This window comes from Cetorhinus maximus, chromosome 14, assembly GCF_964194155.1.
Source record: "Cetorhinus maximus chromosome 14, sCetMax3.hap1.1, whole genome shotgun sequence".
NCBI lineage: Eukaryota > Metazoa > Chordata > Chondrichthyes > Lamniformes > Cetorhinidae > Cetorhinus > Cetorhinus maximus.
Window position 1 is genome coordinate 76,974,937 of NC_135892.1, and position 17,880 is coordinate 76,992,816.

Here is a 17,880-nt window from a genome sequence, read left to right on the forward strand (position 1 = left end):
TGAGCAAATCTTCCTCCTCACTTCTCATCAATGCTCACAGTAAATATCAGGGCCACTGTTACCTATAATACTGCAAAATGTTATCTGTTGCAGTCTTTTATGTACATATAATGTATGCATAAATGTAAAGTAAAATTACATTTTATGCATGCTGTGAATGACTCTATTCACCAGTAGAGGGGAGCAGGTCTCAAATGGCATAATAATTCCTAAGTGAAATTTGTATTTTAAATTTATTGCACTAAGCCACAAATTGTTTAATTGCCTCTGAAAAACTGCACTGCAACAGATAACATTTTGCAGTATTATAGGTTACAGTGGCTCTGATATTTACTGTGAGCATTGATGAGAAGTGAGGAGAAAGATTTTTTCATGGAAGTGTGGGTTCCCGCATGTCCTGCAAACGATGTCTCTTTTTCAAAATTTTTCAATACCTTTCCTGCCCAAAAGCCAATCACATTGACAGGCTGGTTCTCTGTCTGGCAGGAAAGCAGCCAGGGAGCAGATGTCAAGTGAGTATCATGCCAGAGCTTGGGGAGGTAGCAATGGGGGTGAGGGGTCTGACACTTGGACAAGGTGGAAGGGGTTGAACGTGGCACACTCCAGAAGTGACACAGGGACATGGCATGCAGTGGTCTGATTGGGTAGAGGCTAACTTGTTGGGCCTGGGAAAACTCTCCTCCTGGATGTGGGAATGATGGCATGGTGGTAATGTTAGTTGACTAGTAATCCAAAAACCTGGCCTAATGCTCTGGAGACGTGAGTTCAAATCTCACCATAATAGCTGGCAGAATTTAAATTATTTTAAAAAGCACAAAAAGACTTGTTTGACAACCAGATGTCTCAAAGCACTTTACAGCCAATGAAGTACATTTTGAAGTGTAGTCACTATTATATCGTATGAAATGTGACAGCTAATTTGTGCTCAGCAAATTCCTGCAAGCACAAATGTGATAATAACCAGATGATCCATTTTTTGTGATGTTAATTGAGGAATAAATATTGGCCAGGACACAGTGGATAACTCCTCTGCTTTCCTTCAAAATAGTGCCGTGGGATCCTTAAATCCACCTGAGCAGGCCGATGGGGCCTCAGTTTAATGTCTCATCTGAAAGCTGACACCTCGTACAATGCAATGCTCCCCCCACTACTGCACGGGAGTGTCAGCCTTGATTTTTGTGCTCAAGCCCTGGAATGGGATTTGAAGCTGGAACCTTGTGATTCAGGGGCGAGTGTGCTGTGAACTGAGCCATGGCTGACAGATTTAATTCATCAACAAAACTGGAATAAAAAGCTAGTATCAGTAATGATGACCATGATTGTTGTAAAAACCCATCTGGTTCATTAATTTGCACAGGAGCTCCTACAATGATGTCCTGGGACAGAGATGATTGGCCTGCATAAGTCCTTCATATGAGACATAAACTGAGGCCCAGTCTATCTTCCTTTGTGCTAGCTTTGACTCCAGCCAGTGGAGAGTTTTCCTGTTCACTTGAATTTTACTAGTTCTCCTTGATGCTGCGCTTCGTCAAATGCTGCCTTGACGTCAAGGGCAGTCACTCTCGCCTCCTCATCTTACTCAAAAAGGGGTAGTGCCATTAACCAGCCAGGACATTAGGATGGGAAATGGTATCAACTCATAAAGGGGGAGCTTAGTTTTTTTTTCCCATCTATGATATACTGGAACTCAATGACACTGTGAACCTAAAATGAAAAGATTCCAGTCCCCGGCTTTGACCTCACTCGCTCAAATAAGCAGAAAAACGTTTTAAGTAATTTCTGATACTATTTAATCCTTTCATTGCACAATTTCAGTTCTGCATATATTTAAGTTTTCAGTTTAGTTTCTACTTTAAAAACTGATAGTTATAATTTTATAAATGCTTGTTTTAAAAAAAAAATGGAACAGATATCCCCAGGAATTTTAATTCCCAAAGAGTAGTGAGTTTGGTTTAAAAAAAATGTTTTTAATCCTGAAGCCAGATCCCAACCTGTCCACAGGCTTAAGGCCTGTGAATTCCATCAGGTGAAAGGGGGAGAAAAGGGCAGGGGTTGCCCGGCTTATAGTTTTTTTTTATATTCACTCATGGGATGTGAGAGGCGATGGATAGACCAACATTTGTTGCCCATCCCTTATTGCTGCTGAGAAGGTGGTAGTGAGCCACCTTCCTGAGACATCAATGTCCATGCAGTGTAGGTATACCCACAGTGATATTAGGGAGGGAGTTCTAGGTTTTTGACCCAGTGATGGCACTTGATTGGCAACCTATCCACTACCTTAAACATTCACTCCCTCCACTTCTGGAGTAGTGGCAGCAGTGTGTACCATCTACAAGCCGCACTGCAGCAAGTTGTCCATGCTTTTTAGACTGCACTTTCCAGAACACGGGTAGCAGGCATGATGAAATACGAGCACCTGCAAATTCCCCACCAAGTCACATGATGCCCCACTCTGGAAATTGATAACATAATCTAATATAAAAGCAAAAAACTGCGGATGCTGGAAATCCAAAACAAAAACAAAAATACCTGGAAAAACTCAGCAGGTCTGACAGCATCTGCGGAGAGGAACACAGGTAACGTTTCAAGTCCGTATGACTCGTCAACAGAACTAAGTAAAAATAGAAAAGAAGTGAAATATAAGCTGGTCTCAAACCAGCATATATTTCACCTCTTTTCTATTTTTACTTAGTTCTGTTGACGAGTCATACGGACTCGAAACATTGACTGTGTTCCTCTCCGCAGATGCTGCTGGACCTGCTGAGTTTTTACAGGTATTTTTGTTTTTGTTTAACATAATCTAATACTTCAGTTCAAGTTAAGTCCTTCGTATGAGACTTTGAACTGAGGCTCCATCTATCTGTTTGAGTGGATAATAAGGATAAATGCCATTGTTCAAAGAGCAGTGAATTCGCTTGGGGTCTTTGTCAACCTTTATGACACCACCCAAAAACAGACTAACTGACCACCACTTTGTTTGTGAAATTTGGTTTTGTCCAATTAGGTTGCTGTGTTGGCTCATATGAACAAATACTGCCATTCAAAGTAATTCATTGTGGGGGAGTACTTTGAGACATTTGAGAGATTTGCTTAGGCACTACATAAGTACAAGTCTTTCTCCAAGTATGATTAAAAGGTTAGTCCTTATTTGAGTAAAGTTGTGCTGAGAGCCTACAGTAAGTAGGAACTATACTGAGACTGCTTTGATTTAATTCACATTACAGATACCAGTCTGAGATCAGTAACTGTAGGGTTTGGCATTCAGCTGACAGATTGCCAGTGGTTTTACTGGTTGCAAGTTGTTCAGCAACAAAGAAACAGTGTGTCAGTTCCAATCCCAGCCAGTCTATAATTTTAAGAGGGAACACTGAAAAAATAAGTTATATGAAGTTCCTTGGCAGAAAGCAACTCAAGTTGTACTATGCATAGTGCAAAGCATATAAGTTATGGCAACTGATTTAAAATGACTTCAGTGTGCAGCTTCCTGGTTGTAATACAAGTTATAGTACAGTTTTTTGCATTGATCACAATTGAAACTGCTGCACTTCAATTTGAAAGTGGCATTAGTAGGTGCCCTTCCATATAGAAGAATGAGGAAACTTTCATCCTTGGGCTGAATTCTAACCAAATTCCTAGAGGTGTAAAAGTTGTGTATTAATACACTGAAACATCTTGTTCTACACTGATTTTAACAGTGATCCCAAACCCAATCCTATCAGTAGCATGTTACAACGAAGACCAGTGTGTGGGTTTTAAAAACGACAATATATTTCTAACACTTAATATTTTTAATTTTAACAGCTGTTTCGAGAAGTAAGGATTATGAAGATTTTGAATCATCCCAATATAGGTAAGATTGTATTTTAGCCCTAATAAAATGTGCATTCAATACAAATTAACTTGACATCGCCATTATTTTACAATATATTCTACTTCTCTTTCATGAACTTGTCTGGTTCATCTCTCTCCAACTTGCGGTTACCAATCGTTTATTGTGTAAAAAGTGTTATGTTGTCAATGCTGCACTTAATTTTCCCTTCAGCTTTTAACATTTTTATTCTTTTGCCAATTTTTAACTCTCCTGAAAGCAGTGCCTTAGGTTGGGAAATAGTTCTGTGGGCAATGGTAATTCTTCATTTGTGAGCATGGGGTAGTGAGAGGCAAAACAAATGGGGCATCTCTCCGCAGATGCAGTCGGACCTGCTGAGTTTTTCCAGTATTTTCTGTTTGCATTTCAGATTTCCAGTATTTTGCTTTTACCTGAGGCATTTTGTCCTTCACGAAGTCTAAAATGCATCTTTACCGGGGTGGGGAGAGGGCAGGGGGGGGTTGCCCTGAATAGTGATCAGGAGCGGTTGAATGTTATGCTCTTAACCCCTCCCTAGCCAAGGTCTGCATGCGGAGGGTAAGCATCCGTTATATGGAAGGTGCGCTTGCTATCAACGCCGGGCATGCGCAGTCAATTGTGGCGCTCCTTTACGTCACTGCGAGCGAGAGAATTGGCCGGCAGCGGCCAGGACCAAAAATGGCGTCACTCAAATGATCACAGCAGTGTTCTCTCCCGCTTCGCATGATCCACATTTGTACAGGGCTGTTTAAATTCGCGTTTCACTGGGAGCTGAGATTCTCGGTGCTCCAGCTAACGGCAGGTTCATTCGGACGAGACTGAGTCTCTCAAACAGAGCAAGCTGATAGTCTCGGCAGAAGTTCCGAATTGCCTGGCTAAAGCCAGCTTTACATTGGGTACTGCTCTTCTCGTAGTATCCGGGCTCTGGGTCATAAAGCCGCACGGGTTACCTACACTGCTGCGCATATATATATATATATATATCTGGATAGGCGCTGTCCATAGGTCCTGTCAATCACAGTTCATTCCTCACCAACCCTGCTCACGTTACAGAAGTCAAGCGGCTATCATCGCACCAAACGGTCTACTTCTTAACACCGCAGTGTATCTTATATCAGAATAAACTCCTGTTTGATAAATTACTGCACGTAGTATTATACAGAGTACTGCATCTACTCTTTCTGGATTCCAGTATTGAGAGGTTAAGCCGCTAATAAATGCGTTGAAATAAAATTCTGGGAATTAAATCATTGCAGAAATTGGAAGAGGGTTTCATAAACGTTATCATATGCCCTCTTGTCTGATAGCCAAGAAAGAATCTGATTAGCTTATGTCTCCCACACGCTGCTGTCATGTCAACCCCTGCTCAAAAAATCCACCGTTAATCCTTCCGTCCTCACTGTGTACAGCCCAATCTCCAAGCTTCATCGGAACATAGGGCATAGGAAATAGAAGCAGGAGCAGGCAACTCAGCCCCTCAAGCCTGCTCCGCCATTCAACCAGATCATGGCTGATCATCTACTTCAATGACATTTACCCGCACAATCCCCATATCCCTTGATCTCTCTGATATCTAGAAATCTATCCATCTTTGTCTTGAATATTGAGTCTCCACAACCCTCTAGGATAGAGAATTCCAAAGATTCACAAGCCCATTCCCTTCCTTGCTAAAGTATTTAAATGTTTCAGTACCACGCAGATTCATTCCATTAATCCCTCTTGAAATCCATTCAATCCCATTCTCACCCTGCCCCTGACACTTGGTCTTTGTGCACTGTTTCTCCTCTGTGAGCTACTTCCATGTCACTGTCCTGGCCTGTCATTCCTTGCCATATGCATCACCCTCCATTGCCCCCCATCACCTCCCTGTGTGCCGCCTCTGAAAAGAGCCGCATCCCCAGAAAACCAATAGTTTGCTCCATTATGGCCCTAACTGTGCCATGGTCATCATCAAACCTCTCTTCTGCCTCACTGAGCAGGTCTTGAAGAGGTTTCATCAGTCAGGTCTGCAGAAGGAAATGGCACAGTGCCAATGCACTGTGCCTGCTGACTGATGTTGCTCACACACCCGCCACTTTTGCTTCCAGTCAGCCATAGTAACCTGGATGTTGAGCAAGGAGAAACCTCCGCCTGTATTGAGAGGCAATCTTCTTGAAACGTACAGAGCTTTGAAGAGGCTTGATGGGGTCGATGCTGACAGATTGTTTCCACTGGTCGGGGAGTGTAAAACATGTTGTGAATCTTTGGAATTCTTTACCCCAGAGGATGCTCCATTGTTGAAGATATTTAAGGCTGGGATAGGCAGATTTTTGGTCTCAGGAAGTTGAGGGATATTTGGAGCAGGCGGGCATGATGGAACAGGCTCAATGGGATTTGTGGTCTACTCCAGCTTCTATTTCTTGTGTTCTTTTTTGTTCTTACATTAAAGAATGCCCTTTTAAATACTTCGGCTACCCTTGTGGTGAATTGATAGATCTGCCTGGGCCTGCACACTTTTGGGTGAGCTGGGGTATGGAAGTGGGGAAGAGCATAGACGAGAGAGAGATACATAGGTGGGGTGGGGGAGGGGAAGGCATTCAATACCTAGTGTATCAACTGCAAATGTGGCTGACCTAGATGTAGAATTAGCTTGGGTGGAGCTAAGAAGCAACAAGGGGCAGAAAACATTAGTGGGAGTTGTCTATAGGCCTCAAACAGTAGTGATAAGGCGAGGAGCGGCATTAAACAGGAAAGGAGAGATGCATGCAACAAGGGTGCTACAGTAATCATGGGTGACCTTAGTCTACATATAGACTGGGCAAACCAAATCAGCAATAATACTGTGGTGGATGAATTCCTGGAGTGTGTACGAGATGTTTTTTTTAGACCAGTATGTTGAGGAACCAACTAGGGAACAGGCTATTATAGATTTGGTATTGTGCAATGAGAAGGGGTTAATTAATAATTTTGTTGTGCGGGGTCCTTTAGGGAACAGTGACCATGACATGATAGAATTCTTCATTGGATAGGAAATTGAAGTAGTCAGACCTGCAACTCGGGCCCTAAATCTAAACAAGGAAACTATGAAGGTATGAGGCGTGAGTTGGCTGAGCTAGATTGGGGAACTTCATTAAAAGGTGGATAGGCAATGGCTAATATTTAAGGAACTAATGTATGCATTGCAATAGTTATACATTCCTTTCTGGTGCAAAAATACAACAGAAAAAGCAGCCCAACTATGGCTAATGAAAGAAATTAAGGATAGGATTAGATCCAAAGAGGAGCCATATAAGTTCCTAGAAAAAGTAGCAAGCCTGGGGATTGAGAGCAGTTTAGAATTCAGCAAAGGAGGACCAAGAGATTGATTAAGAGGGGGAAATAGAGTATGGGAGTAAACTTGCAAGGAACATAAAAGCGGGTTGTAAAAGCTTTTATAAGTACGTAAAAAGAAAAAGATTAGTGAAGACAAATGTAGGTCCCTTATAGTCCGAAGCAGGAGAATTTATAATAGAGAACAAGGAAATGGCAGAGCAATTAAACAACTACTTTAGTTCTGCCTTCAAGGAAGAAAACACAAATAACTTCCCAGAAAATGCTAGGGAACCAAGCGTCTAGTGAGAAGGGAAATTGAAGGAAATTAGTATATTAGTATTACTAAAACAATAGTACTGGAGAAATTAATGGGACTGAAAACCGATAAATCCCCAGGGCCCAATGATCTACATCCCAGGGTACTAAAGGAGGTGGCGATGGAAATAATGGATGCGTTGGTTGTCATCTTCCAAAATTCTGTAGGTTCTGGAACAGTCCCGGCAGACTGGAGGGTGGCAGATGTAACCCCACTATTTTTTTAAAAAGGAGGGAGAGAGAAAACAGCAAATTACAGACCAGTTAGCCTAACATCAAAAGTAGAGAAAATGCAAGAGTCTATTATAAGGGGTGTGATAACAGGACACTTAGAAAATATGAATGGTATTCGACAAAGTCAACGTTAATTTATGAAAGAGAAATCATGTTTGTCAAACCTACTGGAGTTTTTTGAGGATGTAACTAGCAGAATAGATAAGGGAGAACCAGTGGATGTGGTGTATTTAGATTTTCAGAAAGCTTTTGATAAAATCCCACATAAGAGCTTAGTGTGTAAAATTAAAGCACATGGGATTGGGTGCAATATATTGGCATGGATTGAGAATTGGTTAGCAGACAGGAAACAGAGTGGGGATAAATGGGTCTTTTGCAGACTGGCAGGCAGTGACAACTGGGCTAACACAGGGATCAATGCTTGGGCCCCAGCTATTGACAATATATATCAATGATTTGGATGAGGGAACCAAATGTAATATTTCCAAGATAAAGGCAAAATACTGCGGATGCTGGAAATCTGAAACGAAAACAAAAAATGCTGGAAAGACTCAGCAGGTCTGACAGCATCTGTGGAGAGAGAGACAGAGATAACACTTTGAGTCTGTATGACTTTTCTTGAGATCTAAAGGGAGGTAGAGATGTGGTGAAATATATATGATTAAGGGGAGTGGAACTGATGAAGCCAGCGATAGGTGGAGGCAAAGGAGAGATGGCAAAAGATGTCATAAACAGAAGGTCAAAGAGTTGTAAATGATGGTTGTACTGGCTAAAGGAGGTGCTAATGGTGACATTAAGAAAGCAAAATGTGATAATGGCTGGACTAGGGTAAGCACTCTGGAAAGTGACAGATGGCCCTAGTGGGGGTGGGGTGGGGGAAGAAAGATCGAAAATAGGCTAAAAGCTGGGGATAAAACAATGAATGAAAATGGAAATAATTTTTTAAAATAGTAATAATGAAATAAGTGGGGGGGGAAAATTAATAAAAATTTTGAAATTTTTTTTAATGAATATGGAAAAAAGGGGGATGAAAAAAGAAGGGTGGGGGTGGAGGAGAGAGTTCATGGTCTGAAGTTGTTGAACTCAATGCTTCCAAGTTATAATATTTTCAATATAATATTGTATAATATATAATATTTCCAAGTTTGCTGATAACACGAAACTTGGTGGGAATGTGAGCCATGAGGAGAGTGTTAAGAGGCTTCAGGGTGATTTAGACAGGTTGAGTCAGTGGGCAAATACATGGCAGATGCAGTATAACGTGGATAAGCGTGAAGATCTCCACTTCGGTAGGAAAAAAAGAATGGCAGAGTATTATGTAAATGGTGGTAGAATGGGAAATGTTGTTGTACAAAGGGACCTGGGTGTCCTTGTACACCAATCACTGAACGCAGGTATGTTTCCAGCATCTGCAGTATTTTGCCTTTATGCAAGTGCAGCAAGCAGCTAAGAAGGCAAATGGTATGTTGTCCTTCATTGTGAGAGGGCTTGAGTACAGGAGCAAGGATATCTTACTGCAGCTGTACAGGGCCTTGGTGAGACCACACCTGGAGTGTTGTGTGCAGTTTTGGTCTCCTTACCTAAAAAAGGTATACTTGCCATAGAGGGAGTGCAGCGAATGTTCACCAGACTGATTCCTGGGATGGCAGGATTGTCATATGAGGAGAGGTTGGGCCTGTATTCACTGAAGTTTAGAAGAATTCATCAAGGCTCCATAGACAGCACCTACCAAGCCCATGACCACTACCACCTAGAAGGACAAGGGCCAAGACAAGATAGAGGGGAACACCACCATCTGGAAGTTCCCATCCAAGACACTTACCATCCTGATTTGGAAACATATTGCCGTTCCTTCACTGTCACTAGGTCAAAATTCTGGAACTCCTTTTCAAACAGCACTGTGGGTGTACCTACACCACATGGAAAGCAGCGGTTCAAGAAGGCAGCTCACCACCACCTTCTCAAGGGCAGCTAGGGATGGGCAATAAATGCTGGCCCAGCCAACGAAGCCCACATCCTGTGAACGAGTAAATAAAAAAGAATGAGAAGGGATCTCATTGAAACATATAAAATTCTGACAGGGATGGACAGACTGGATGCAGGGATGATGGAATCACAACTTGACTATGGAAGGATTTTTGTTATAAAAATGTATGTAAATATGAAGAAAATTGCCTCGATTGTATTTTTGTTTTAAACTTGTCCTTTTTGAAAGAATTGTGATGTTGGTGCAAACAGTAATGCAGCGCTAACAGTGTTTGTTAAACTGTTTGAATAATATTTATGATTAATCTTTTCCCTCTTCTTTCTCCTAGTTAAGTTATTTGAAGTAATTGAAACTGAGAAAACGCTATATTTAATTATGGAGTATGCAAGTGGAGGTAAGTTGAGGTTTTGATCGTTACTAATTACTGATGCACAATTTGTGGTCACTGGAGATGGAAGACTCACTGAAATAACTGTAGTGTTGACAGTTGCAGGATTGACCTCAAAGTAATTTGGGTTTAATATTTTAAAATACAAATATTTGTTTTTCAGCATTAAGGTATTTGTCTTTATAGCCTTTTCCCCTTTTTTAAAAAATAGGTTTTTAAGCATGCAATCTCCACCCCTTCCTGCCAGTCCCAAGTTCCTATGTAACCTGGTGCTAAGACAGCCATTTTGGGCAGTCAAGTGTGCAGTTTGCTACCAGGGAATTAGGCAATTAAAATTAGGCAATTCTTTAGAGGATGAGAACCAATAGTTTTAGCTCTGTGTTGTAAAATGATGAGCTAGCTAAATTGGTAGTTAAACAACTTATTTTGTTGTTCTATTTTGAAAAGGAAATGAAGAATGTTAACATTAGATTATTGTTTTTTAACCACTACCATTGTTCCTTGAGCAGGTTAGCTCCTTTTAATGTTTAGACATGTTTGAGGTCCCTTTTTCTGCCTTGCATTTTCTGTTGAGCAAAGAGTTGAAAGTGATATCATTTATCTGGAATCATAATCCACACCATATGATAACTAAAAGATGGGTTATAACAAGTTATCTTAAAATTCTAAATATTAATATTGACCAGTGCGAGTATATACAGATTTTTTTCATATTGAATAAAGAAATTCATAATTTTTATGTCTATAATTCTCTACATTGTTCCAGCCATTTCCATTTAAACTCTGCCCCAGAAAATTATAGGGTAGCATCTTGTTAAATTGTATGACAATAGAGCTTCTAGTGCCAGTACAGCATCTAGCGCATCTAATTTCCTTTAAAAATACAACAGGAAAACAACACTGGAATGCAGTAATATGTTGGACTGGATGCATCAGACTGGTCACATTTTTTTTTCAAGCTTTGTCCGCCTTAAAAATAAGTCTATCACATTCTACTCTAGCTGTGAAGCTCTGAATCATCATAGAATTCATTATAACCATTATCCATTCAGCTTTGTTATTTATCAGGAAGGCACATATTTCAAACAAGGAAACTGGGACTAGTGCTTTTCCTTGAGCTGGATCAGTCCCTTCCAATTTTAATTGTTGCATAAGGATAACCAGGAAACTGGGAATAGTCCTTTTCCCTGAGCTGGATCAGTCCCTTCCAATTTTAATTGTTGCATAGGGATAAATCTCAATTTATTCAAGAGATCCTGGATAATAAACTGCAGTTTATGAAATGACTGGCAATTTTTTTGCATGGAAGGAGCTGTGCATTATTCTGACATAAAAACAGAAAATGCTGGAAATAGTCAGCAGGTCAGGCAGCATCTGTGAATAAAAACAGTTAATGTTTCAGATCAATGAATCTGCATCAGAATGTGCATTGTTTTGATCTTGATCACTCTTAATCTTGATCATTCATTTGTACAATTCATTGAGATTGATGGCATGATCGAATTTATGCAAGTTTTTTTTTAATTCTGAAATTGGTTGCCCTTGTTAAATAATGCAAATTTAAAAAAAAATTCAACCCATTTGGTTTTGTCCTGTAAATTTTCTTAATATACTATCACTTAACATTAAATTTATTTTATATTTTGGGGGATTTTATTCAACCTACAACATTATTTTACTGTAGTGCTGCTAACTGTTAAAAATTGCTTAAAGCCATAGTAATTGAGTAACATGCTGTTTATTATTTTCTAATTGTTCATGTACAATTCTAACATAAACCTACTTTTATAGATTAGTTACCTTGTATTCACTGCCCAGCTTTGACTGCAGATTTACTTCCATAATTAATTAAGTGCTTGTTTTATACAGCAGGCTGTTCTTTCTGTTGAGTATCTCCATTGTGCTTATATGTTAAATTTGATCCACACTTTAAAATACAGAGATGAGACCTTCCTTCATAACTGTGACGATTATGTTAACGTATGCGTAGGGTATAGAAAATATGGACCATGTCAACACTTAACAACAAAAAACTTTGTTTTTCAAAGTTCATTTGAAAAGAGCTCTGAAAAGTGCACTAGTTTTGGAAGAAGTGTGACATTAGACTACATATCTGGTAAATTTGCCTCTTTCTTTCTCTTTTTACCTCTTTACAATGCAGGAGAAGTTTTTGATTACTTAGTTGCACATGGTAGAATGAAAGAAAAAGAAGCAAGGGCAAAGTTTAGACAGGTGAGTTCAGCATAACTACATAAGAATTTGAGTTTAGTTCTTATGTTCATTATGGATTGTGATATATTTGTTCCTATTAAATGTGCAAAACTAAATCAATGAATTTCATTTTTGAAGGGAAAAGCTTTTTTTAATCTTTACAATCTTTCCCTTTTTTTTCATCTTTTCCATTCATCATCTTGTGTCAATATACGCAGGAACATCACAGCTACACCTGATCCTGTCTTTGTTCAGCGTTCACACAAGCATGTTCCTGAAAGGGTGATGGTTAGCGATTAGATACAGACTAGCCTTTTTCTTCCTTTGTCCCACCAACTCCCCTGGCTGAAATCCGCTAACTGAGCACAGATTGGAAATGGAACTTGAGATGGTCCTGGTCTATATAGCTCCCCTCGAATGCCTTTGTCCATGCCAACAATAATGAATTAGTAGAAGGCTTTAATTAGGCAACAATTGGACTACTGCTTCAGACTCCCAGGGCTGAATTTTTACCAAGTCAGGATGACTCAGGAGCCTTTTAAAAATGGCAGGCCAGTCCTGATTCTGGGATCCTGACCCCTTTCCTGGGGTATGTCTGATTTTTCGGGAGTGCCTTTAAAGGGTGCAGGCTGGTTCCTGTCAAAAGCCTATAGGTGGCACGCCAGTCTTGGCCTGCGCCATTGCGGAGATGGGCATCTCCTACTGCTGTGCAATTTTCATGGAGTTGGGTCAGGTTTTTAAAGAGTCGTGGTTAACGGCCCCTCAGAGGAGTTGTGAAACCAAGTCTGTATGAGGGGACCTTTTCAAAAGTTGAAGTCAAAATTTCCTCCTTATGCCAAGGTAAGGCCCCCCCAGCCACCCACCCCTCATGCCCCCATGGCATACCCCTCTGGCACTCTCACCAGCCCCCAATAGCCCTTGTACCTCCTATGCCAAGTTATGACACCTGCATGCCCATTGACCCACTATACACTGTATAGAACCAATGAGCTCTATAGCGACAGTAGGATATATTGTTTAAAAAAGCTTTAAAAACATCATTCATTCACTACTTTCCACTATTGTTTTAAAAAAAAGCCACTTCACTCCAAGGCAATAAAAGTATCAATCATCCAGAACCTTTAAAGTATCATAAAAGTGGCTGCAAGCCCAGACATCCATTACTCTTGTTGAAACAGCTGTGTCCCAGACATAACATTGCTTGACTGACATTTCTGGCTCTCTGATCTCCACGGTCAATTTCTCAATGTTCATTTACAGAAGATTAAGTGGTTTCAATGGCTTGTGATTTCTCTTTTTGATACTATAAAGGGTCTGTATGATTGACACATTTGCCTTGTAGCAAACTGACTTTTTTGAACATAGTGGAAAGTAATGAATGACTTTTTAAAGCATCTTTTAACACATGTTACTGTCACTATTAGGTTTATTGCTCACTATACACTATAGAACCAATGAGCATGGAAGTGCCATAGCTTGGCATAGTGGGCATGGAGAGTGGGTCAGAGGCATGAGATGGCATGGATGGGGCATGGAGAGTGTCTGGAGGGTGAGGGGATGAGAGGCATGGAGGGCCTTTGTGTTTTATTTTAACAGGGGCGAAGTCCCACAGCACTGAGGCAGGCCTTTTAAACAGCCCAGCTCGGCACCCAACAGCCCCTGTGGCTGTCTCTGCACTTCTTCCCAAGTTGGCTGGCCTGCCTCCAGCTTGCACCTGCCCCCCCAGCAGGTGAAGATCCCACCTTTGCAGGCACTTTTTTCCTGGGTGGGTAGGCTGAGCTATGAATTGCCTCAAGGATGAAAATCCAGGCCCCTATCATAAAAAGGACATCGGAACATTAGAAAAGAGTGCAACATAGATTCCCTACCAAGAATGAGATCATATAATTATGATAAACTTGAAAAATTACGACATGAAATAAAAAAAGTTACTGAATTAAACAAAATTGTTTTAAAATTTGAAAGGCTTAGTGGTAACTGCTTCAAAATCATTTCCAACAGTCAATAGATTGGTAAGAGCATGTAAATTTATTTTCAGTACTACAGATATTAAGGAAGAGTTTTTTATGGAAGGGATTATTTGAATATTGAACACATTACTGAGTGGCTACTGAAGCTAAGCCAATCATGACGTTTAAGAAGGGATGATGCACTTTGAGGATTGAAAGGAAATAGGAAAAGAGCATGCAAGTGGGATTAAAGTGGATTGTTCTGACATGGAGCTTGCACAGGCACAGTGGACTGAAGGGCCTCGTTATTTGTTTTTATGGTCGGTGTCGTATATTGTGAAACTACTTATTACCAGAATTATTGTAGCTTTATTGTTACATTTTGGTTGGGTGGGTAGATAACGTAAAGAATATGGCTGACATTCCGGGCCAGATTTCCCCTCTGAGGCAGGAATTGGGAGGCAGGTTCAATTTCATGTCAGGAACCAATCTCCAATGCCAGCCTGCAGGGAAGCGGGATTTCTGGGGATCGGGACCCTCGTTGGCTTAGAGACAGTTTTGCTGCCCAACTAGGCAGACCTGAGCCAGGAGTGAAGGTGGGTCGATTCCAAGTGGGCAGGTTGAAAGGACCGCCTCCCTTCCCGTCCGTTTTCAAATATGTCGGCCCGGATCTTCCGATGAAATTAGCAGCAAACATTAAGCTGTACTGGGGAGCCCTCCGATGTATTTAAAAATATTTTAAGATTTAAATGTATTTACCCCCTTACCTCCTCACCCACCCAGCTGCTTCACCTGACAGCCTTGCCCCTTATTCACTTTAGCATGTATTCAGGGCTTGAAACATGAAATTTATTGCTAATATTCCACAAAACTTAATTTTAAGGAGATAAGCATTGCAGCATAGTGTATTGTAGTATTTGTTCTGTGTACCTTTTGAAATAAGTGAGATCTTAATAAAGATTTTTAAAAATTTAGCAGCTACATTATTCGAAGTTATGCTAACCACTGCCCCACTCCCACTTTTACAGTCTTTCTATATATGTGCTTTCTTTACCTTAGAGGATAGATTTGTGCTAGTGCTATGAGTAGTCAGACGCACATCACTGATTTCTATATTTGAAATAGCCTCAACAAAATGACCATGCAGCATATGTACACAATGAACATTATTGAATTGTTCTGATTTTTTTTGTTTCAGATTGTGTCATCCGTACAATACTGTCATCAGAAGTATATTGTACATAGGGATCTTAAGGTACTTGAAAGTAAAGAGTATTTTGCCTTTTCCTATAGTTCTGCTTTTTATGCTTACAGCTGCAGTAGATTGAGGTTTGGTTCATTAATGAACTTTGCAGAAATTCACAATAGTAAATATTTGATGCTTCCTTTCTTTAGGCAGAGAATTTGCTTCTTGATGCAGATATGAATATAAAAATTGCAGACTTTGGCTTTAGTAATGAATTTACAATTGGTAACAAATTAGACACATTCTGTGGAAGTCCACCATATGCTGCACCAGAGCTTTTCCAAGGAAAGAAGTACGATGGCCCAGAGGTGGACGTCTGGAGTCTCGGCGTCATCCTTTACACTCTAGTTAGTGGCTCTTTGCCATTTGATGGCCAAAATTTAAAGGTAATCTTTTTCTAAAATGTTATTCACCATTTTAGTCTTCCCATTATTCACGTTGTACCCAAAGCAAGATACCATTGTCAAAACCATTACCAATTGTTGTAAAAACCCATCTGGTTTACTAATGTCCTTTAGGGAAGCAAATATGCCGTCCTTACCTGGTCTGGCCTATATGGGACTCCAGACCCACAGCAATGTGGTTGACTCTTAAAAGCCCTCTGAACAAGGGCAATTGGGGAAGGGCAATAAATGCTGGCCTAGCCAGCGATGCCCACACCCCATAAATGAATTTTTAAAATACTGGTGTGATGTCTTGTACTTGGGCCTCCTCTAGTGCTGCCTTTTAGGTAGCTACTGAGAGGCACATGCAAGTCAGATATAATTTCCAGGCCCTTGGGTATATATTTCTGTTGCTTTTCCTCCCTCTTTCTCTATCCTCATCCTATACCCAATGGTCCTGCTAAGATTGAGAAGTGGAGGAGTATTTGACCACCCCACTAAATGGGCTATTTTAATTCAGCAGGGTCCGGCACCTTCCCTCTTCCTTGGCAAATGATTTTAAATACGATTTCAGAAAAGCTTGTGAAGCAGCACTTTTTAAAAAAAATGTTGATGTCATCTTCAATCGAAAGTTTAACTTGCACGCAAACGCACAAATTAGGAGCAGGAGTAGGCAACTCGGCCCCTCGAGCCTGCTCCGCCATTCAATAAGATCAAGGCTGATTTGAATATAACTTCCCGCTTACGCCTGATAACATTTCACCCTCTTGCTTATCAAGAATCTATCTACCTCTGCCTTAAAAATATTCAAAGACTGTGCTCCCACTGCCTTTTGAGGAAGAGAGTTCCAAAGACTCGCGACTTTCCGAGAGAGAGAATTTCTCCTCATCTCTGTCTTAAATGAACGACCCTTTATTTTTAAACAATGACTCCTAGTTCTAGATTCTCCCACAAAAGGAAGCAGCCTTTCCACATCCACCCTGTCAAGACCCCCCACGATCTTAAAGGTTTCAATCAAATCGCTTCTTACTCTTCTAAACTCCAGTGGATACAAGCCTAGCCTGTTCATGTTTTCTCATAAGGCAACCCACCCATTCCTGGTATTAGTTTAGTAAGCCTTCTCTGAACTGCTTCTAATGCATTTACATCCTTCCTTAAATAAGGAGACCAATACTGTACACAGTACTCCGGATTTGTTTTCACCAGTGCCCTGTATAGCTGAAGCATAACCTCCATACTTTTGTATTCAATTCCCTTTGCAATAAACTATAACATTCTATTAGCTTTCCTAATTACTTATTTGTTAGTTTGTTTCCTTTAAATTTTACTGAGAATATCCTTTCATGAAAAAGTTTTGTTGACTAGTTTTGGCTTTCTCATAATTGTTGAATAGAATTTCATAAAAGCGAGGTATTGATCGTGGGCCCATTGGTATTTTAAAAAAAAATGCCAAATCGATAAATTAATCTTGCACCAGTGCACATAGTGCTGTTGTAAAATATAAAACTGAGCAATGGAACATTTGGACTTGGTCTGCAGTGGCTTACATTGCAATGAGGAGCTTGTTGTTTTACGTACAATACTGGCATGAATATGACTATCCTCCTGGCACCACCCTCTTTCAGACACAATGGGAGGGGGAGGGTTAAAAATCTAAAAGCAGGGAACAAGACCCCCTCCTCTGAATTTGCACCCCATTGCCGTTTTTGTGGTATGTGAGTATTGCGTCTTGGAAAGGTGGGTCACTTTATTAACATATTAAAATCGGGTTACCATACCACAATTGGGAGCCTGATTTAAATTTAACATATTGCTGCATGGTTTTCCCAAGGCTCGCAAAACCTAATTGTGAAGGGAAGAAGGATAATGCCTGCTCTAGAACATGAGTGCCTTTTACATTGTTAGTCAAGAGGAGTGGGAGTGCTCCTTGGCCCTCCATGGAAATATTCCGTCTCCCTACTGCTAGCCACAGCCACTTCCTCCCTCCTGTCGCAATCAGTGAAATCTCCTCCCAACCAGCCCCAGCCCC

General features: G+C 40.6%; 1 protein-coding gene across 6 annotated transcripts in view; it reads left to right on the forward strand.

The window, feature by feature from the left end:
- Window positions 1-17,880, forward strand: part of mark1 (MAP/microtubule affinity-regulating kinase 1) — a 190,460-nt gene that overhangs the window by 133,079 nt on the left and 39,501 nt on the right. For 5 of the 6 annotated variants that reach the window (XM_078557104.1, XM_078557099.1, XM_078557101.1 and 2 more), the window contains exons 4-8: window positions 3,802-3,850; window positions 10,003-10,068; window positions 12,224-12,294; window positions 15,421-15,477; window positions 15,618-15,854. In XM_078557104.1, the coding sequence (XP_078413230.1) occupies window positions 3,802-3,850; window positions 10,003-10,068; window positions 12,224-12,294; window positions 15,421-15,477; window positions 15,618-15,854 (480 nt within the window). The remainder of the gene's footprint in view (window positions 1-3,801; window positions 3,851-10,002; window positions 10,069-12,223; window positions 12,295-15,420; window positions 15,478-15,617; window positions 15,855-17,880) is intronic. The other variant, XM_078557105.1, reaches the window with a different exon arrangement.